The sequence below is a fragment of the Podarcis muralis genome, chromosome 12, assembly GCF_964188315.1.
Source record: "Podarcis muralis chromosome 12, rPodMur119.hap1.1, whole genome shotgun sequence".
Taxonomy (NCBI): domain Eukaryota; kingdom Metazoa; phylum Chordata; class Lepidosauria; order Squamata; family Lacertidae; genus Podarcis; species Podarcis muralis.
The window spans coordinates 37,248,834-37,271,307 of record NC_135666.1 but is presented as its reverse complement, the minus strand read 5'-3'; the positions used below and the strand labels follow the sequence as shown (position 1 = coordinate 37,271,307).

At 43.4% G+C, this 22,474-nt stretch overlaps 1 protein-coding gene across 1 annotated transcript in view; it reads left to right on the top strand.

The window, feature by feature from the left end:
• SKAP2 (src kinase associated phosphoprotein 2) overlaps positions 1-22,474 on the top strand; it is a 109,519-nt gene that overhangs the window by 34,116 nt on the left and 52,929 nt on the right. Inside the window, exons 5-6 of the mRNA XM_028750247.2 lie at positions 16,442-16,519; positions 18,012-18,095. Of these exons, the coding sequence (XP_028606080.2) occupies positions 16,442-16,519; positions 18,012-18,095 (162 nt within the window). The remainder of the gene's footprint in view (positions 1-16,441; positions 16,520-18,011; positions 18,096-22,474) is intronic.

Genomic DNA, 22,474 nt, shown 5'->3' with positions numbered 1-22,474 from the left:
ATTTATAGCCTACCTTTCCTTCAAGGAGCTCAAGGTGGCATACATGCTTTGCACCCCTCCTATTTTATTCTCACAACAAATCCTATTAGAGCCAGTGACTGGCCCAAGGTTACTTAGTGAGCTTCATGTCTGAGTGGGGATTTGAACCCTTGTCTTCCAGGTCCTAGTCCAGCACTCTTAAACTGCTATACCGCAATGGCTCCTTGCCTTCTGTGTGTAAGTATATGCACTTCCAATTTTTCAAATTTGGCACATCCCAATAGTAACTGAATGACACCTGGAACTGCATCATCTCTGGTATTTTAAATGAGAGTCTTTGCATCCTGAGCAAACCTATTTTTTTAATCACTGCAAAGTGAAAACACCAAGCGTTAATCAAGTTGAATCGAGACCAGAGTGGAGTCATGATGCAGTTGGAGGTATTGGTGAATTGTGTGTGCGTGTGTGTGTGGGGGAGAAACACATTTTAATTTCAGCCTGCCTCAGAATCAGCAACTTTCATGTTTTTACATGAGCAGGCAGATGCTGGCAATGATGTAGCGCGGCACATACTAGCAGCAGGGCTCTCCCACTGCTGACAGGAAAAAACACCTCATCTTCTCTTTCATCTTAATCTGGACTTCTGCTTAATAGCTGCTCTGTTGTATTCGCAATGCTGTGGGTGATGCGATGTGCTCATGAAATTGCTACGTATGCTTGTTTTTCCTCAGCAGTTACAAGAAAGGAACAGTGTGGTGTTTGCAGGTAGGGGGGAAAAAGCAAGTAAACCTTAATGGACGGTGGAGCTCTTTATGCATTTCAGAGCAGGGCTGTTGTGCTCTGAAGCAAGGAACAACATTTGGGAACAGGGCACATGGGGCCTAGGTTTTCCACTGCGCTGTGTGCGGATGCGAAACACCCTGATGATGATGCGTCTATTTGGATTCCCAGATAATCGGAAGAGCAGATGCAACAGAAGTGCTTTGAAGAAGCGTATAATTGTCACTGTCCTCAGACCCTCCAAGTGTCCTTATTTTCCCGGGACAGTCCTGGATTTACAGAAGCAGTCCCAGTTTCTGATTCGATCCCAGAATGTCCCGCTTTTCCTTAGGGCATCCCTGTTTACATTGGAGAAATGTTGGAGGGTATGGAGTTTTCCGACCCCTGAGCCGCCTGAAGGCAGTCCTTTACAGTGGAACCTCGGAAGCCAAACGCCTGTAAACTCAAACATTTCGGCTCCCGAATAATTGAAAACCAGAAGCGATTGCTCCGGTTTTCGAATGATTTTTGGAAGCCGAATGTCTGGCGTGGCTTCCGATTGGCTGCGGGACGCTCCTGCTGCCAATCGGAAGCTGCGGCTTGGAAGTTCAGCGTTTTGGAAGTCGAATAGACTTCCGGAACAGATTCTGTTCAACTTCCAAGGTATGTCTATATAGGGAAGGTTTTTTAAATGTTTAATGTTTTATTCTGTTTTTATATATATTAGAAGCTGCCCACAGTGACTGGGGCGACCCACTCAGATGGGCAGGGTATAAATAGTAAAAGTATTATTATTATTATTATTATTAATTATTTTAGTATTATTGAATATTATTACTATTTTCATCAGAGAAATGTTGGAGGGTATGTATCCTATGGTAAATGCCTGGCACAGGCCTGGCAGTCTCTTTCTCTTCTAGAAACTCTAAACTAATATACATGTTGATAGAGTAGAAACAGGAAATTTGGTCTTGAAGCCAGAAGTAATAGGAGTGATTTGGGCGCACTCTAGAGGCAGGAGGAAAGACTGAGCCAACTTGATACTGTTATTACTCCACAGTGCCATAATTGCCATTAGGATGAAATTGATTCCTTTTTGAGGGAAGGGAAAAAAAATGTGGGAGAAACTTCTTTAAAACCCGCCACACATTTATCTTGTGAGATTATACTTTCATTCTGGTGATGAATGTTTGAATGGGAGAATTTGATGGAAACCTTTCAGTATTAAATTCTGAAATATGGAAAAATCCTACCAAACACTTCCAGATTGCCTTCTGTCTGTCTGCCTCGCAAAAGACCCTCAGTTAAATGGACCATCCTTAAATGGTGTCATTAGCTCAAATTGAAAAGACAGAGCCCGAAGCGAAATAATTTAATTGTCTTAAAAGCACTTCCTACTTTGGGTGCGAAGATCTCAAAGCACTTTTTGTCGCCAGGTAATCTATCTAAAAAAACCTTCTTCTTCGAATTCTCTGTCAGATTGCTGAAAAGTAGTTTTCAGCTTTCATTAAAGTTTGAGGTTCTGAAATCTTTTCTCGATACCTACAAATGGTTGGGGAAAGGTTCCTCATGCTCCGCCCCCCCCCCATGCTAAGTTTCCTCATTCTCCTGGTAGTGGCTGCCTTAGAAGAGGTGCTTTAAATGCCAAGGATTGCGGGTAAAATTCATGCCTGAAATGAACGTACCTAGCACATGCTGTACATTCCAAAGGGTCTAAGGTTTAACCTCTGGCCTCTCCAGTTAAAAGCATCAGGAAGCAGTAAAGGGGAAAGCCCTTTGCTCAGTAACCTGGAGACTGGGACCATATTACACTGGTCCGGAAAGACCTACATTGGCTCCCAGTACATTCCTGAGCACAATTCAAAGTGTTGATGCTGACCTTTAAAGCCCTAAACAACCTCAGCCCAGTACAGTGGTACCTCGCAAGACGAATGCCTCACAAGACGGAAAACTCGCAAGACGAAAGGGTTTTTGGTTTTTTGAGTTGCTTCGCAAGACGAATTTCCCTATGGGCTTGCTTCGCAAGACGGAAACGTCTTGCAAGTTTGTTTACTTTTTCTTAAAACCGTTAATACAGTTGCGACTTGACTTCGAGGAGCAACTCATAGCACGCGGTGTGGTAGCCTTTTTTGAGGTTTTTGAAGACTTTGGTGATTTTTGAAGCTTTTCCAAAACTTTTCTGAAACCGTGCTTCGCAAGACGAAAAAATCGCAAGACGAAAATACCTACGGAACGAATTGATTTCGTCTTGCGAGGCACCACTGTATACCTGAAGGAGCGTCTCCACCCCCATTGTTCAGTCCAAACACCGAGGTCCAGCTCCAAGGGCCTTCTGGTGGTTCCCTCATTGCTAGAAGTGAACCAAGCAGAGGGCCTTCTTGGCAGTGGCACCTGCCCTGTGGAATGCCCTCCCATCGGATGTCAAGGAAATAAACAACTTTCTGACTTTTAGAAGACATCTGAAGGCAGCACTGTTTAGGGAAGTTTTTAATGTTTGATATTTTATCACTTTTTTATTCTGTATTATTATTATTAATAATAATAATAATAATAATAATAATAATAATAATAATTTCCCTGACCCCTTCTTTCCTGGCAGGGAAGAGAACGCCATTTTGGGATCTGCCATTGGTGCCAAAATGTCTTGGGTCAGCTCTTCCTGGAGAGTCGTTGCCAGTAAGTTTAGGCCCAGGGAGTCACCAGCCTTTTTCAACCAAGGGTCACATTTTGAATTTCTAGAGAGTGATCGGGAGTGCCGGTCACAAAATGGCTGCCTTGCAGGGCATGGCATAACACAATAGAGAGTACGGTCATGATGAAGTTTTTTCCATCATTGTATTTTCATACCAGAAATGGCTTAACCTGTTGAATTGCTGCCTAGAAAGGAAGACAGAAGCAGCAAAAGTGCATTAAAGGGGAGGGGGACTACACTACACAACACACTAATCAATTAATTGCAGCTCTGATTGACAGTGGAACGGTCTCCCTCGGGAGGTTGTGGACTCTCCTTCCTTGGAGGTTTTTAAGCAGAGGTTGGATGGCCATCTGCCATGGATGCTTTAGTTGAGATTCCTGCACTGCAAGGGTTTGGATTAGATGACCCTCGGGTCCCTTCCAACTCTACAGCTCACTGTGGGCCACAACTGGGTCACAGGCCAGTGGTTCTCCATATTTTGGGCTTTGGGTCCATGAATGGTAGGTACAGTATGTACCTTATAGACTCTTATAGATCCCTTTTCCCCTCCTAAAAAGTAAGGGGATATGTGTGTGCGTCTTATGGAGCGAATGCAGGCTGCACAGCTATCCTAGAAGCCAGAACAGCAAGAGGGATTGCTGCTTTCGCTGCGCAGCGATCCCTCTTGCTGTTCTGGCTTCTGAGATTCAGAATATTTTTTTTCTTGTTTTCCTCCTCCAAAAACTAGGTGTGTCTTGTGGTCTGGTGCGTCTTATAGAGCGAAAAATACGGGTACAGTGGTGCCTCGCAAGACGAAATTAATTCGTTCCGTGAGTTTTGTCGTCTTGCGATTTTTTTCGTCTTGCGAAGCACGGTGTCGGGAAAGTTTTGGAAAAGCTTCAAAAATACCAAAGTCTTTAAAAACCTCAAAAAAGGCTACCACACCGCTTGCTATGAGTTGCTCCTCGAAGTCAAGTCGCAACTGTATTAACGGTGTTAAGAAAAAGGAAACAAACTTGCAAGACGTTTCCGTCTTGCGAAGCAAGCCCATAGGGAAAATCGTCTTGCGAAGCAGCTCAAAAAACAAAAAACCCTTTCGTCTAGCGAGTTGTCTTGCGAGGCATTCATCTTGCGAGGTACTACTGTATATGTGCTACTTCCTTTCTTGTAACTTCCGGTCTACCTTTACCCATGATATGCCTGGTTTATTTCTCTCTGAGCCCCTTCTAATGTCAACAAGGGGAAAATAAAGTGCTGCCACTTTCTACACTGCAGGGTTTGAGAAGGGACAGTGCTGTGGCTCCTCGTTGCACCATCATCCCTCCCCCTCCCTCAACAATGGTGTTAGTCTGTTAAAAATCCTTGTCTGCAGTGCCAAAATCTGTGTTTGAATGTGGTTATTTGTGGCCTGCTTTCACTTCAGCTCAGTACATTGGTTTTGAGCAGAAGAAAAGCTCAACCCTTACTGCAAGTGCAGTTACAGTTCTGTACAGTCATATAGTGGTGCCCCACAAGACGAACGCCTCGCAAGATGGAAAACCCGCTAGACGAAAGGGTTTTCCGTTTTGGAGGCGCTTCACAAAACGAATTTCGCAAAATGAATTTCCCTATGGGGTTGCTTTGCAAGACGAAAAAATCTTGCGAGTCCCCGCGGGGTTTTTTCGCTTCCCCCCCTTTTCCTAAGGCGCTAAGCCGCTTATCAGCTGTTCCGCTGATAAGCCGCTTAACAGCTGATCGCTGAAAGCCGCTAGACCGCTGTAGCGCTAATCCGCTAAGCTGTCAATGGGCTTGCTTCGCAAGACGAAAAAACCGCTAGACGAAGAGAATCGCGGAACGGATTCTTTTCGTCTTGCGAGGCACCACTGTATCTTGGTTTTCAAACAGAATGCGTTCTGGAAGTCTTTCTGACTTCCGATATGTGCAGAAACCAAGGCGCGGCTTCCGATTGCGCAGGCATGCTGGAAACAATATTGAAGAAAAAACAATTTATGTGTGTTCTATTTTGACCAGAGATGATAGTGGGGCCATAACAATAAGTGTGTATACCACAAGCATCAAAGGTAATGCCTTCAACTCTCTCCAGAATGCTGTTTGCCTCCCCCTGTTGTTTGCTTCCAAAACAGTCTCTTCATTGATTACCATGGCTCTTAAGGTATCCATAACCGGTGTCCTGAATTTTGGTTTCATGAGGAGCTGTACGTTGTGATTCATTCAAAACTGAATTGATTCGTTTGCTAGTTGTCAAATATCACGTAACAGGAAATGAATAAGAACCATGGGTTTCAAATTGTTGGGTCATTGTCACAATTCCCTTTAGGTCTGCTAAAATGGAACCAGTAGTTGCTCCATATAAACCCAAGTGCATTCAAAGGGAGATGCTATGAAAAGAATCTAGTATTTTTAATTCTGTAAATGTTGGGCCTTATACTGAGTCAAACCATTGAGTCCATTTGGCTCAGTATCATCCAGATTGATTGACAGTAGCCCTCCAGGGTTTCAGTCAGGGTTCTCTACCATTCCTTTCTGGATATAACAGGGAATTGGACCTGATGCTCTACCACTGAGCTACAGCCCTTCTCCAGATCTGCAGCAAGCGATAACTAGCATTGTGGAAGTCATTTAGTCTTTAGTGCGGGTGCTGATGCCTTGAGTTGGTTCTGGCAGACAGATTCTGGCCTGAATCGATGCATTCGTTGTAATCTTCATTTCTTTGGCTTTCAGATTTTAAAAAACATAGTCAACTCCTGGGGGCAGTGGGGGCTTTGGTCCCCACAATAAAATATCTGAGAGGGCTGGGCCTCCACATAGATGATGGGAATTCACATTCAAATAGTGTGTGTGCACTGTGTCATGTGATCAGTTATGTGGGGTAGGGCTTACCTGGGCCCCCACGATATTTAATTCAAGTTGGGACTTCTGACTTCTGCATTTGGCATTCATGCCCCTTGAGAATAGAAGTCCCAATGAGTAGATTTTTAAAGCTGATCCAGTTATTTCCCCCCGTCCCCACCTCTCCGGCATTATTTAGTTCTCCCAATAAACTGAACCATCCCAAGATCGGCTGGAAAGGTATCCAATTTTCTCCTCGTCACTGGTTCACTGCTGGGTCAGCAAACTCTTCCGAGGAGAGAATGAAAGGCCAGGGGGTGGTCCAGAGCAGGTAATAGTCAGCTCTGTGTATCCAGGTGAGAAGGTTCATAGCTTCCAGACCTAAGCAATTACGGGGTAAGAATCCTCAGATAATTCAGCCAATAAAGGTGTTTAGTGATAGTATGAACAGTTAGAGGTGGTGATTAATTAGCCTGGGCATTTTGGGCTGGCTAGTGTGCACACTGTACTACATACTGGCCATCAGCTGGTAGGCATGCAGTCTTGTAAAGGGCTTTCTGCTTTGACATTGGTCATATATCACTGCAGCTGTGCCCTTTGATTACTGGGAGGGCTTGTGGAGTGATTAATAGCCAGGATCAATGTTTCTGCCCAGCACATGACATTTGGTCACAGAGCAACCATATACTTATTCCCCCTTGGCACAACGCTTAGGAGAAATGAAGGATGAGACCTGCCAATTTATAGCTGAGGAGCTTCCAGTTTATAAAATGAGTCAACTTTGACTGTACAAGATTATTCCCCATTGAAATAATTAGTGCAGCATTAAACACAATTAGAGCCCAAACTATGGGAGCATGCTTGCTGAATCCAAGCCAGTTGACAGATGGTTAAAGCCTGATACTTGGCTGCCTGCAAGGTCCAAAGAGTTATTATTTTGCTGAGAAAATGAAAAAAAAAAAAAGCCCAGGAAGAGTGGATGCTTTGTGTGCGGGATGGGGAATAGATAAATAATGCAAATGCATTTTGATCTTTGGGCAAAAAAATGAAGCATTTTGAGAGTTTAATAAAATGTACGGCGATATGGAGCAGCAAATTATAGCATAAATGACTCTGAAGGGTCATATTGCATATTGCAATATATAGTGGTATTCTCCTATTCAGTACAACGAAACTGCTGTCTTGTAAGTGGTCATCTAATCATGCCTTTAGTATCTGCTAATTTTAGTGCTAGTTTCAAGGGCTCTGCATCTTGCTAGAATTTCCCTCCTTTGCCTCGAGAATGATGACTTTGCTTTAGTTCACTCAGTAAAAAAACCCCTCTTTGCTTAACTCTGAACGTGCAGTAATCGAGCCTTGGGGAATATTTTATTTTGATAATGTATATGTTGCCACTTATAGAAAACCTGTTTGGCCTTTGTCTGTTGTGTGAAAAGAAGGGAGGACTTTACAGTTGTACGCCTATTTTGAGTTAGGTAACTCTGCCCCCCCCCCTCAGTTTCCATTCATAAAAATGGAATTCTGTCCTTTTAACCCAGGATTCTCTGCCTTATGGCATCTTGCAGAGGTGGTAAGGGGGAAAGCACAAAAACCGCTTAGTCAGCCAGATTTTTTTCTTGATTGACAAAGGGAAAAGTGCTTATCAGGTCTCTTCTGAGGTCCTTTGGGGATCTGGGAAGCAAGGACTTCTCACACTGCTTGTTCTTCCTTCCTTTACTCATATTTATATATTGTCTTCCAATGCACTTACGGCAGTTTTCAAATTCAAACAACAGCTTATAGTTTCATGCACATGAAACAAAAAGGAAAGAAGAGGTGTGGAAAGAAGACAAAAGCCAGCAAATTCAAGTGCCAACTTTTGCGTAAGAAGTTCTGACATTGAGGAAAAGAATACCTGACTACCAACCACTGAAATGGATATTAAATGGTTCTGTTTAGTGGGCACATATTCAGGGAAAGTTATACGTGGTTAAGGCTGCCATCCTACTTAGCTGGGAGTTACCGTAGTCCCACTGAAATCAGTAGACTTACTTCTGAGCAGTCTAAATAGTGAATAGTGTGTAATATGTGGTGCTTTCAGGATTGAATTCCTGCTCAACCATGTTTGCATTTTTCATTCATTTTTTAATTTTATTTTTGACACCAATGTCATTGGTTTGATCGCCATGTGGGTGCATATGCATGCATTGCAGGGAGTTGGACTAGATCAGGGGTAGGCAAACTAAGGCCCGGGGGCTGGATCCGGCTCAATTGCCTTCTCAATCCGGCCCGCGGACGGTCCGGGAATCAGTGTGTTTTTACATGAGTAGAATGTGTCCTTTTCTTTAAAATGCACCTGTGGGTTATTTGTGGGACCTGCCTTGTGTTTTTACATGAGTAGAATGTGTGCTTTTATTTAAAACGCATCTCTGGGTTATTTGTGGGGCATAGAAATTCGTTCATATTTTTTCCCCAAAATATAGTCTGGCCCCCCCACATGTTCTGAGAGATGGTGGACCGGCCCATGGCTGAAAAAGGTTGCTGACCCCTGAACTAGATGATCCATGGGGTCCCTTCCAACTCTATTTTTCTGCTGAGATATGATTATAAGGTCGTGGCAATTTGCTTCCAGTTGATGTTGCAATGGCCACTAACCTGGATGGCTATTTGCTGGGAGTCACAACTGGCCAGAGGGCTGCTGCAGTCAGGTCCTGCTTTGGGGCACCCCATAGGCATGTGGTTAGCCACTGTGGGAACAGGATGTTGGACTAGGACCAACAGGTGACTTCACTTCTGATCCTTATTAGAAGATTGAGAAAGTTTCAGGTGCATCAGGATGGCAAACATCGGCACAACAGTAGGACTTGGGGAATCCCAGTTAATAATTGATGGCTTTGAAACCTTAGCAATATTCTTATTTGGTACTTAAATATAGTTATGTACCAAAAACTAGTGTACTGAAGAATATAAAAAACCTGCTTGCAATTAGTACGAAGTTCATACTTTGCTCAGAATGGGGATCCTGAGTATCTGTGCATATTAAACAAATATTTTTTGTTCCTTCTGCTTGCACAAGGGAGAGGGGGGGGGGATATAAAAATATATGCAGCATTTAGCAATCTCCCAGGAGCTGAAAAGGATGCTCATCTTTTCCATGCTCTTGGCACACGTAATGTTGTTAAATGTAGCCGGGATATTCAGCGTCCAGCATTCATTCTGCACATTTCTCTTGATACTAACTTGAGCAAGTTCTTCCAACGTGTAAACTGTTTGTTTTTCATGAAGGCTTTGGACATGGTTTCATGTGCTGGGTTCTGTTTCATATCCTTATCGCCATATGGAAACAGCGAACCAGAAGGGGGAAACATAGATGTTCCGGCTTCGGCATTTCTAATGGCCGGTTTTATTAGGAGAGGAGGAGGCAGGTGTGAATGCTTGTGTAACTTGGATGGACGAGGGGAAGAGATAAATTTCTAGAATAGCAGGCACCCTCAAACAATCCTTCAGATGGTGTTTTCCTCTTGCTTGCGGTTTGCCTCAGGATTTCAGCATTCTATTTTGTCACTTGGCTTGCTGGTGCTTGCTGCTCATTCCAGCTGTTTCCCCTCTTTCCGTCTTACAGCCAGGCCTTAAGCATGAACATCTGTCTGGTAGAGCTATGTAAAAACCCATAAGTCATCAGCAAGACTGAAACTCCCTTATATAGGAGTCATGTTAAAAGGAGATGGAACACACATTTTATGGGCACCTTACGTTTCTCCAAGTCACAGAATTAAACCTTGCTAGTCTTTTAACATTTTTCTTAATCTTCTACTTGTTGCTTGTATTCATGTGAAAATAGTAAAACTCTCTGTCTCTGTGTGTCTATATGTGTATGTATGTACTATATATCTTGGAAAGTTGTCTGTTTGCTATGCTTTTGGACACTTCTTCAGATAATGTAACTAAATTTCGCACAATGGCTCCTGAGAGCAAGGAGCAGGTTTTCATCTGTGTTTGGTTACTATTGGGTGCCATTTTTGGGGGAGGTGTTTCTTAGAATTCCTGAGGAACGCCAGGTACAAGGCTGCTCAAATAACATACAATTGCTGTGCGGGCCACACATTGTTTGTCAGTTGCTTCCACTTCCTTAACAGTGCCCATATCAGAGTTGAGGTCATTTGTGTAAATGGTGGGATATTTTGGGTGAAAGAAGAGAATCTTCTAGAACAGGGGTGAGGTGGCCAATCTGTGGTCCTCCCAGATGTTGTTGGAATACAGGTCTGACTGACTGCTCTGGCTGAGGCTGATGGGAGTTGGAGGCCAGTAACATAGTGAGACCCACAGATTAGCCATCCCTGTTAGGATAATTAGCAATCTGAGGTACCTCAGGATTTCAGAATTCTCCTTTGTTGCTCTGCTCCACTTTTCTGTTCTGGCATTGGGGCAGAGCCCATAGTGTCTCATGAGGTGGTGAGGTTGGGTGTGCAAGGGCTCACTGGAGGAGCCAATCCAGTAAGTGGCAGTGGTGCTCCTGCTGCAAGGAGCTATGAGTACATCTTCGCCTCACTGGGTGAGCTGCTTCTGGTTGTAATATGGCCAGAAATTGGAAGAGAGAATTGTGTAAAAATGTGGAGGGGGGAGAAAGAAGCCCACAAAAAAACCACACACATCCCAACAGCAATATTTATAGATCTGTAAAGATGATAAACTTTGCTTTTACTCCCCGCCACCCCATTCACATCATGCAACGAAGTTCTTTCCAAAAACCGAGGAAAAGAACTCTAGGTTTCAGAGGAGGGTTAAGACTCGCTGGTGTGTCACTTCGTGATGTAGAGAGCCCCAATGGCTGCCTGCCCTCGGTCTTGTGTGCTCATCTCACCTATGCCGATCTCTGTAGCCCAAACGAAAGCACATCAGGATAGCAGAGGGTTGGTGTGCTGACTGGCCACTCTTCCAACCATGGACATCCACATGAGATGCTCCACACCTGCAGAGCAGGAAGGTTAGGGCTGGAGGACCAAGGGAAAGTGTACAAGCATGGAAGCTCATTTGTAAGCAAGCGCTATACAATATGTCTGTGGAATGTGTTCGCGTCACCTTGGTGCCTTAACATACAATCCCCATGCTTTGCAAGTACCTAAAGCAGTGTTTCTCAAACTTTGGTCCCCAGCTGTTGTTGGCCTACATTATCCCATCATCCTTGACCACCGGTCCTGCTAGAAAGGGATGATGGGAGTTGTAGTCCACTGACAGTTGGGGACCCAAGTTTGAGAAACACTGACCTAATGTGTTTGCTTTAATCTGACATGGTTTTCGACTCTTGAATGAATTTGCAATGCATTTTTATTTTGCAGGAGTTCTTGGTTTGCTTCCTTTTTGTGGCAGTTTGCAGCCTCTCTCCTTAGGGTCCATCCTCAGCTCAGGAGTTTATGCTGTTTTGTTTTACCGGGCGATCTTTAATCTAGAACAAGTGCCATTATCTTGAAATAACTTTTGCCATGCCAGGTTTCTCAAGGAAAAGAAGTAGGTCAAATGTTGCAGGCATCGTTTGCATGAATTCTGTTGGTGGCAAACTTGCAGGGTTTTAGTTTAGTTTTGGTGGTTGTTCTGTTCTTTTTAAGGTTGTCCCTCAATAGAATCATAGAATTGCCAAGTTGGAAGGGATCCCAAGGGTCATCTAGTCCAACCCCCTGACATACATAGTTAGAAAGTTTTTTACATGCCGTAAACCAGTCATCTATGTGTTGCCCTCCAGATAACTCCCATTACCTCCAAGTGGATTGGCTGGAGAGGTTGGGATTGATGAGAGTTCATCTGGAGGCCCATCTCTTATATGAAGTATTTGCTTTGGTAAAAAAATAAAAAATCTTCCTATGACTTAAGCAGTTTCACATCTTTCCAGTTTAAAGAAAAAATGTCCACGAGGGCTAGAAAAAGATTCAGTGGTAAGGTGGTTACTGTAACTGGTGATGTGGGAGCAGGCCATGTCACTTGAAGTTAAGACCCTTTGCAAACATTTGATTTCTGGATGTTGCCTTCTGGCTCGCTAAGAAAAATCCCCGTGTTTGTAGAGATTATCCTGACAGTAGTAAGCTTTTGTCAGTTGTCAAGGCATGTTTAGCATGTGGAGATGTATTAATCTGACACAGCTACCATTGTAAGTGGCTGAAATAAATAGAGGGCTCAAACAGATGAAGAGGGATTAACTGTGTAGATGGAGCAAACTCTTCAATCACTAAACCAGTGATTTTACAAAGGATTAGCTTGCTTCTACAAATATTGATTACTGATTTGCTTCTCAAAATGAAGACGGCATCCCTTGTGCTGTGTATAGTGTGCCTTGTGAAGCAAACATCGTTCATATTAATGAGTTTGTCGTGGGTATTATAGGAGCTTACAGACATATTATTTTTTCATCCTCTAGCCATGCTAGATTTAAGATTGTCAGCTGCTACAAGTCCCCCTTTTGATCTTAGAGGTGTCATATTTATTTTCAACTAAAGTTGGCATATGGGCTACACAGTCCAGATAAAACACTGCCATGCACTTTCGCCCCAGAATCAACCATTTTAAAGTAGCATGGCAAATGAGTATATATTTGCTTTACAAAGGATATGATTATTTAAGAAGGGGAAAATGGACTCCTATAAGATTTAGCCATCGGACATCACGTGTTTTAATAGCTCTGTGTGTGGAATGCTCTCCCCAGGGAGGCTCGCCTGGGCCCTTCATTAAACATCTTTAGGCGTCAGGCAAAAAAATAAAATAAAAATCTTCAACCAGGTCTTTGGCTGATTAATATTCTATGTCCTTTTAAATGCGTCATCGGAGGGGGGGGGTTATTGACTTCTTCTGTTCTTGTTTTTATTATGTATTTTGTATGTTTATGCTGTGACCTGCCCTAAGCCTTCAGAAAGTATTGTAGTACAGTTATACCTCGGGATAAATACGCTTCGGGATGAATATTTTAGGGTTGCGCAGACGCTCAAAATGATGTTATGCGCATGCGCGGAAGCGCCGAAACGCAGCACGTGCAGACGCGGGTTACGTCAGACCTCACCTGGAGTACTGTGTCCAGTTCTGGGCACCACAGTTCAAGAAGGACACTGACAAACTCGAACGTGTCCAGAGGAGGGCAACCAAAATGGTCAAAGGCCTGGAAACGATGCCTTATGAGGAACGGCTAAGGGAGCTGGGCATGTTTAGCCTGGAGAAGAGGAGGTTAAGTGGTGATATGATAACCATGTACAAATATATAAAAGGATGTCACATAGAGGAGGGAGAAAGGCTGTTTTCTGCTGCTCCAGAGAAGCGGACACGGAGCAATGGATCCAAACTACAAGAAAGAAGATTCCACCTAAACATTAGGAAGAACTTCCTGACAGTAAGAGCTGTTCGACAGTGGAATTTGCTGCCAAGGAGTGTGGTGGAGTCTCCTTCTTTGGAGGTCTTTAAGCAGAGGCTTGACAACCATATGTCAGGAGTGCTCTGATGGTGTTTCCTGCTTGGCAGGGGGTTGGACTCGATGGCCCTTGTGGTCTCTTCCAATTCTATGATTCTATGATTCTATGATTCTACGTTTGCTTTGGGATGCGAATGGGGCTCCGGAACGGATCCCGTTTGCATCCCGAGGTATGTCACAAAAGTTGCAAATGGGAAACGGGAAAAACACAAACCTTGCTTTTTCCCTTTCTTTACAGTACATTTGATGAAGGAAGACTTACCGTATTTTTTGCTCTATAAGACTCACTTTTCCCCTCCTAAAAAGTAAGGGGAAATGTGTGTGCGTCTTATGGAGTGAATACAGGCTGCGCAGCTATCCCAGAAGCCAGAACAGCAAGAGGGACGGCTGCATTCACTGCGCAGCGATCCCTCTTGCTGTTCTGGCTTCTGAGATTCAGAATATTTTTTTCCTTGTTTTCCTCCTCCAAAAATTAGGTGCGTCTTGTGGTCTGGTGCGTCTTATAGAGTGAAAAATACGGTACTTTGCTTTCATTTGATCCTCGTTTAAACAAGGAGAGAGCCCACGGCCAGCCTTTAAAAGAGCAGGAGGAGTCATATGCTGATGAAAGTAATCTCAGACCAGTCAGTTTTTGCTACCTGACGGGTAGGGATGAAGGAGAAATTTACCGTCCTCATTTGCAGGGTGAAATGGCTGCTGAGTGATACTGATCTCTCTGTGACTTATAAGGTGGCTCTCTATGCCCTGGCAGCTAGGAAGATTAGGAGGAAAGAACTGGATGGACTAGCGGTCAGTTGCAAAAGAGGCTCTGAGATCTAATTTGCACATTTAATTTGAGAATTACTTCTTATTCTGGGTAACAAGAAATTTTGGTGGATTTGATCATGGTTTTACTGCAAATGTAGCGACTGCTGTTCCGCCCCCCCTTCCTTCTTTGGATGTTGCAGTGGCCTTTGGCTAGCACAAAAAATAAATAAAAATGCAACTGGTCATTTGACTACTTATGTGCGTGGCCACTAGGAAAAGCTTAGCCACTTGTGGAACCCTGTCAAAATAAATAGTGCATTACCAATACACAAATGAAACTTTGCTGTTATTGGCAGTATTAAGCAACAAGGTGTTGATGGTTCATAACTGTGGGAAGTTATTCAACTTGTCCCTCATAGCAGAAGGGGGAAAATATTGCACTTTTTCATTGGAGTAGGGGCGTTAAGGAAAGAAGATATGAAAGGTAATGTATTATGGCAGTACCAGCTTGAATATATGGCTAGCCTGCTATAGCAGCACTGCTACAATGCCTTGGTTTTTATGGAAGCCGCCCAGAGTGGCTGGGGAGGCCCAGCCAGATGGGCGGGGTATAAATAATAAATTATTATTATTATTATTATTATTGGAAACAAGAAGCCATGAGGTTTGATTTAAGCAGATTTTGCAAAGAAGTCCTTGCTCTCTTTGCCAGATGACATAACCAGAGACTCCCCAGTCTTTTCCATGTTGATGATGAAACTTCTCTCCAGTAACCCAAAAGCATGCAGACAATGCTGTGAATGACATGATTGCCTAGAGTGTCATGCTGGGAAATGATTATTCATGTTGCCCAATGCCAACCTGGATCTGGATGCCAAGAGCTCTTGGTGATCATTGTAATTTGCTGACAGTTGGGTAATTGCCTGCTTTGCAGTTGCACTCCATCTGATCCTTTAAAATCCATGCAATGCCTCTCTTAACTACTGCGATGTAGAAAAAGGAGCATATGGGAACTAAAGGGAGAAAATTAATTACTGTTTAATTATTTGCACTATTTGTTGAAGTGTAGCAAAGAGGCAACCAATGGTAAAATGGTAAAGCTTTAAAAAAATAATGAGGGGAAATGTGTGCTTTCAAGAGTTCTGTCTCAATTCTGCTGACTACTGGAGCACCCTAGCGGTATAAATTGACAACTGGCAGGTGTCCATCAATGCCTGGTATAGGAAAGATGATTTTAAGTACTAATAAAAGATGTCAAGAATAATTCATAGTGTATGTTATCTTAAATCTTAAGGTGTAATTAACGTTACTGATGTAACAAATCTTCAAAGGACTATTATTTAGAGCTGTCACGATGGGGAAAAAATTGGTGTCAATTAATTGATTGCTTAAATCTTCCCTAATTTGGTGCTATTCATAAGCTAATTTCTTTCATTCCTTTAAAAAAATTTTTTTTTCTAAAATAATGCCGAGTGAAAACACTCTATGAAAGGATGTTTTACGTATTTTTTCTGTAGCAAGAAAAATGCCAGCTGTCTCTAAAATTAAACATCAGTATAGGATTCACCCCAGTTGTTGATAAGACTTGGGGATGTGTTTAATTTTGTATTTGTGGACCTGGGTTATAGTAAAAGACAGGTATGCTCAGATGCACTCTTTACTTCACCAATCTGTGTAGTAACTAGTATCTGTTCTAGGCTATTTTTGGAACTGGTGTTATGAATGCTGTCTCCCACAATAGCACTGCTGCTTGAGGAAAGTGCTTGAGTGCTCCTAACCAAGTGTCTCTCCTCCTAAAACACAGGAAATTACTCCCAAGCCACAGAAGGAGGGCTGCCTGGAAGAGGGAATAGAATACAACAATTTCACACTTATAAGCCTCACCATCTTGGCTTAAAAGTGGGACTGATCCATGTCTACAAATATACTGAACATTCACTAATAACTAGTGGTTATATTTCCCCCTGTTTGATAACGATTTGCCAATGCTTTTAAAAAATACTACCCACTACTTTTTCTCTTTTTTTCAGGGAATCAGTTCCTTCCAGTTGCGGCACAAGACCTTCAGTGTGTTTTAAAATCCGGGTACCTGGAAAAACGCAGAAAAGGTAAGCAGCTTTGGAAAAGTTAAATTATGGCTTCTCTCTCCCGCTCCCCATTGCAACTGCTGTCACTGGTAGCACAGGTGGGAAGAACTCTTAGCTAGTGGAATAGCAAGAAGTATTCAGAAGACTAAAACCATGAGATGAGTGGCTTTCTTTGGAGAGTCCTGAAAAGTGTGTGGCTATTTTTGAGGGTGCTATAAAGAGACCTTTAAAAATGGGTGGAATTTGATGAACAGCATGAAGATGTGGAGCACTGCAGTCAACATGGGACTGAATGTGCTATTTTGGATCATCGCAGTCCTGTTACAATGTTAAAAAACCTCTCTTTCCTTCTGCCTCTTCCCACAGCTCATGACTTTCAAGAACCAGCATGGGCTGTGAAGTCTTACAGTGAGGGCGGGGGCAGGGTGCCAGGTCACAGTGAGAATTTTAGCCAGTCCTAAGAGATTCCTATGCTCTTCCCCATAGGAGCCAACTCCTAGGGGCCAAGAATGGGCATTGCCATTCAAATGGTGTGTGTGTGTGCCTTGTCAATTATGCAGGGCAGGGCCTATCTGGGTCCCTTCAATATTTTATTCAAGTTGGCACCCCTGCTCTATGCTAGGCACATCTTTAAATGTTTTTATAAATCTGTGTCTGAAACGGCATGTGATCTATTCTAGACAACAGTTAAAGCGAATGATATCATTTAAGACAGAACCCATTAATTTGAAGAAACACAATTATATATTGTAAGAATTACATTCCCTTTTGTAGCTAGACTAACTCCCAAATTCAGCAGGTATTGCTATTGAAGTGCAGAGAGGACCAAGCATAATTCTGCAGATTGCACTGCTGGATGTAATTATTTTAAGAAAAGAGCCCCCCACCCTTATGGATTTAAGACCTTACAAGCTGCAGAAGCAAAATTTAAGTTGGAAATGATATGAAGTTGCACAAATTTGTATAACCTGCCTCTTCAAATTTTAGACTTCTGAAGGGGATGCATTGTAGTCCCTCCGTCATACAAGATTGCTGTAAAGCAAGACTGAGCTGGGCCAGTGTTTAAAGTTCAAGAAAAGTTTGGTGGGATGTACTTGGAACTATTAACTCACTATGCTGGAAGTTGAAAAATAGCTAGTCTTTCCTTGTCTAAAGTTTTGCCATTCTTCAACCACCTACTGATACTTCAAGGAAAGGGGGAAAGTCCTAAGAAAATCTCTCTCTCTCCTCTCCCCCCCCCCCCACCACCAAACACAAAAAAAATCATACTAGCACATATACTTACCTATATACCCCTATTTTGACTAACAAAAATACAGTAGAAATAATAAAGCCTATATTACTGTTTATTTGCACTGCTTAAAATTTTTTGTTCCAACATTACATTTCTGCTTTTTAATTGAGAAGTCAGTTCCATCCTTAAAAAAAGAAAATCTTTAATGGAAACAGATATGAAGTGTGTTACTGAATTTTGTGTAGAATGCCCATCTAATATAGATTGTGTTAATTGCAGACCACAGCTTTCTTGGCTTTGAGTGGCAAAAGCGGTGGTGTGCTCTGACTCCAACAGTCTTCTACTATTATGGAAGTGACAAAGGTATTGTAAAAATTTGTGGTTTATCTTAGAAACCAGTGCAATGCGGTTGACTGTTTGCAGACCTCTAGGGTCGCCCTGTTGTTTTGAGGCATTCCGGATTCCCGTGCAACATTCATGGCCTTTGTATAATGGTCTCTGTGTTTCCAGATGGCGTGAATGTACTGTATCTGCTATATGTTGTCTTATCTCTTCTGTTCTTTCCTTTGGAATTTCAGATAGGTCCTCCCCCCCCCCCCAAACTTTGATCAGTTTTCAAGATGCCTTAGCATTATCCCCACTTAGTTTCCTTTGTTGTTTCTTCTTCTCTCCTCCCCTCCGTAAGTGGTTTTGAAGTTTCATACCTGTTTACCATCTTCTTGTCTCAATTTAGTTCCAGATGAAATTAATGACAATCTTGAATTTGCAAGGCAGAACAGTTTGCATTGTGGGAACACCTCTATACTTAGGATGTATTTCATTCCATGTTAAAATTGCTGTTTATTATATAACCCCTTCCAAAAGTGGTTTGACCTATAATTGTGAAATTTGGTAGAGAAGATCTCTTGGGTGAGGGGCAGATGTTTTCTGAATTTCAGAGAAGTCAGATGAAAGATGGCTGGTTGCAGTAGTTAAAAAACTGGAGGCAGTTCTTATTTATGAGTTGGCATGTGCACACTGGCAACTTCCACCAAAGTGAGCAGTGCCCATTGTGCCATCTAGTGCTCCCTGGTTCTCTTCCAAGTACTTCAGTCTCTTGCAATTCCTCCTGCATCTCACTATTTCCTTTCTTAATAACTAATACAGTGGTGCCTCGCAAGACGAAATTAATTCGTTCCGCAAGTTTTTTCTTCTTGCGAGTTTTTCGTCTTGCGAAGCACGGTTTCCCATAGGAATGCATTGAAAATCAATCAATGTGTTCCTATGGAAACCGCCTTCAGACCAGGTCCGGGGACAGTCTGTCCCCCGACCTCTTCTGAAGGCTGGGGGGGGGGGCTTTTCTTCCCACCGCCAGCCTTCAGAAGGCTGTTCTAAAGGCTGGCGGTGGCAAGAAAAGCCCTTCTCCCCACCTCCCGCCCCGCAAGCTCCGGGGACAGGAGGGCTTTGCTGCCAACTGCCAGCATTTTAAAAGCCCCCGGGACAGCGGAGAAGTCTCCCCGGGACAGCGGAGAAGCGATTTGAAAATGCTGGCGCGTGGCAGCGAAGCCTCCGCTGTCCCAGGGCGATTTTAAAATGCTGGCGGGCGGCAGCGAAGTCTCCACTGTCCCGGGGGCTTTTAAAATGCTGGGGGTCGGCAACGAAGGCTTCGCTGCTGCCCGCCAGCATTTTAAGATTGCCCCGGGACAGCGGAGAAGTCCAGGACCTCTTCTGAAGGCCGGCGGTGGGCGAAAGTCTTTGCTCCCGACGGCCAGCATTTTAAAAGCAGTCTGGGATAGCGGGAAAGCGCAGCGCAATTCCCTGCTATCCCGGACCGCTTTTAAAATGCTGGCGGTGGGGAGCAAAGCCTTTCGGCCCCCGCCGGCCTTCCTGGACCTCTTCTGAAGGCCGGAGGGGGGCGAAAGGCTTTGCTCCCCACCGCCAGCATTTAAAAGAGGTCCCCGGAGATTTCCCTATGGGCTTTCTTCTTGCGAAGCAAGCCCATAGGGAAATTCGTCTTGCGGAACGACTCAAAAACGGAAAACTTTTTCGTTTTGTGAGGCATTCGTCTTGCGAGGCACCACTGTAATGGCAGCCAGGAGCCACCTGCCTCCATTGTAGCCTGTTGCCAGCATTTTCTTGCTGGCTTTATCTGTGGTTTTCACAAGTGCAATATAGCCAGCCTGCCCAGGAACTGCCACCCCACTGCTTTGAGCATACAGTGGTACCTCGGGTTACATACGCTTCAGGTTACATATGCTTCAGGTTACAGACTCCGCTAACCCAGAAATAGTACCTCGGGTTAAGAACTTTGCTTCAGGATGAGAACAGAAATCGTGCTCTGGCAGCGCGGCAGCAGCAGGAGGCCCCATTAGCTAAAGTGGTGCTTCAGCTTAAGAACAGTTTCAGGTTAAGAACGGACCTCTGGAACTAATTAAGTACTTAACCCGAGGCACCACTGTACTTGGTACACATGTTGTTGAAATTATTGGGGAGTGTGCCTCCAAATGGTTTTTGCTTGAAGCCCTAGAAGTTACTTGTACACCAAGACACACTAGTTGCTATACAAAAGTTTGAGGGAGAGAGAGACTCTTCATAGATATGCCATGAGGTGTGCTGCAAAATTAAGGCCACCCCGAAAGCTGACATTAGTATGCACACCAATACATTCTGCTTCTAAATTGCTACAAAATTCTGAGAATGGGCAGTTTTGCTTATAGCTGTGCGAGAGGCTTACTGTAGTTATATACCCACGGTGGACTGATATACGCAGCAAACTAAACATACATGGGAAAGGAGTGTTGTCTTCTAGGAGTTCTGTTGTGTATTTAGACATAGACTTGATGAAGGGGACACCTCCAGAAATGTGTGTGCGTGCATCTGTGTGTGTGCAGTGTAAACATCAAATTAATTAATATTAAAGGCCAGCTGTTCCTTTTCTGAGATGTTTGCTATGCTAACACTCTTTGTGTCTCTTGTGCAGAAGTCTCGTTCAGGAAATACCAAATCTGGCACTTGGCAAACATCCTTTAGCTCAAGGATGTTTTTTAACAACTGCAGTAGCACTAATTGCAGAAGCACTGTCTGAGCAGACAGTTTAGATTGTGAAGTTAAGGAAATCTGTTTTTTAACAATCATACATGGCAGAGAACTCATGTTATTTAGGCATGACCTGTAGATCTGTCCTCCTCATTGAGGTTGCCTTGTGACATAAGCAGAGTTCAAGTAAGACTGAAGAAAAGCAATTAAGAAGGCTCAAACTAGTGACTGATGCTACCGTGAAAAGTGAAAGACATTCCCTTGTTTCAGCACAGGTCCATTTCCCTTCTATCTGCAGCAGGTGTTTCGGAGAATGCCCTTACAGTACTGCCTGTTAAAAAATGTTTAGGGCTACATTCAGAGGCAGAAAAATAAATTTGATTCATAATTATAGCATCGGAGTTTCCCTTGAGGTAGAAAAGAACCCAGATCTACTGAACTTTTTATTACAGAAAATGGTTAACTGCTTTTTGAATTTCTAATGATTCTCGGCTGAATTGGAACTACTTGCAGCTTGAAGATGAATCTTTAGTAGGATTCCACTGTGAGTCTTATTAGGAAGGCAGTATGATTGCAAAATTTGTTTTCAAAGGCCATTGCAAGAATGTTAGCAGCACCATTTAATTCTGTTTACAAGTAATTATTGTTATAGCTGCTGGCTGGCCATACGTTTTGTTGTTAATGGTCCAGATTGACTAGTAGATGTTTTGTCAATGGAGCTAATAGTTAGGAAATACAGTGGTACCTCGGGTTAAGTACTTAATTCGTTCCAGAGGTCCGTTCTTAACCTGAAGCACCACTTTAGCTAATGGGGCCTCCTGCTGCTGCTGCGCCGCCAGAGCACGATTTCTGTTCTTATCCTGAAGCAAAGTTCTTAACCTGAAGCACTATTTCTGGGTTAGCGGAGTCTGTAACCTGAAGCGTATGTAACCTGAAGCATATGTAACCCAAGGTACCACTGTAGTTCAAGGTGTCTCTCGAATTTCTTGAAAGGGAGAGGCTTCCAGGGTTTGGAAGGTGACAGTTAGGGCTGGGCAATATCTGGTTTTCAACATCTCAATATATCAACAGCTAAACATCACGATAAACTGATATATCTCAATGTCTGAAATAAGAATGGAGCTATGGAGAGGCACCTGCTGGTTTTGTGTTTTTCCCCCCTGCATTGTGATTTTTGGATAGCGCATGCGCACGCACACACATCATGATTTGTGACATATTGCCAGGTCAAAAATTATGAAACCGATATCACTGTATGGACTTCAAACTGGTTTTGGATGATATGGCACCTAGCCCTGTGACAGATCTCCCCTCCATCTATGTGTGAGTGAAGAAACAGCAATTCTGAGCAAAGACACACACACAGAGGAGAGAAAGCATATTTGCATGCAAACTCTTGCTGTATCAGCCCTCTGCAAAATATAATTAAATTATATCCATTGGAAAGGAAAAGAGCCCTTTCCTGAACGTTTTCCAGGCATGCCATGAAGGTTTTGTAGATAATAATTGCTTTGAGTTTTGCTTCATGTCCAATGTATTATCAATGAACTTTAGGGACGTGGGTGGCGCTGTGGTCTAAACCACTGAGCCTCTTGGGCTTGCCGATCAGAAGGTCGGCAGTTCGAATCCCTGCAATGGGGTGAACTCCTGCTGCTCTGTCCCAGCTCCTGCCAACCTAGCAGTTCGAAAGCATACCAGTGCAAGTAGATAAAGAGGTACCATTGTGG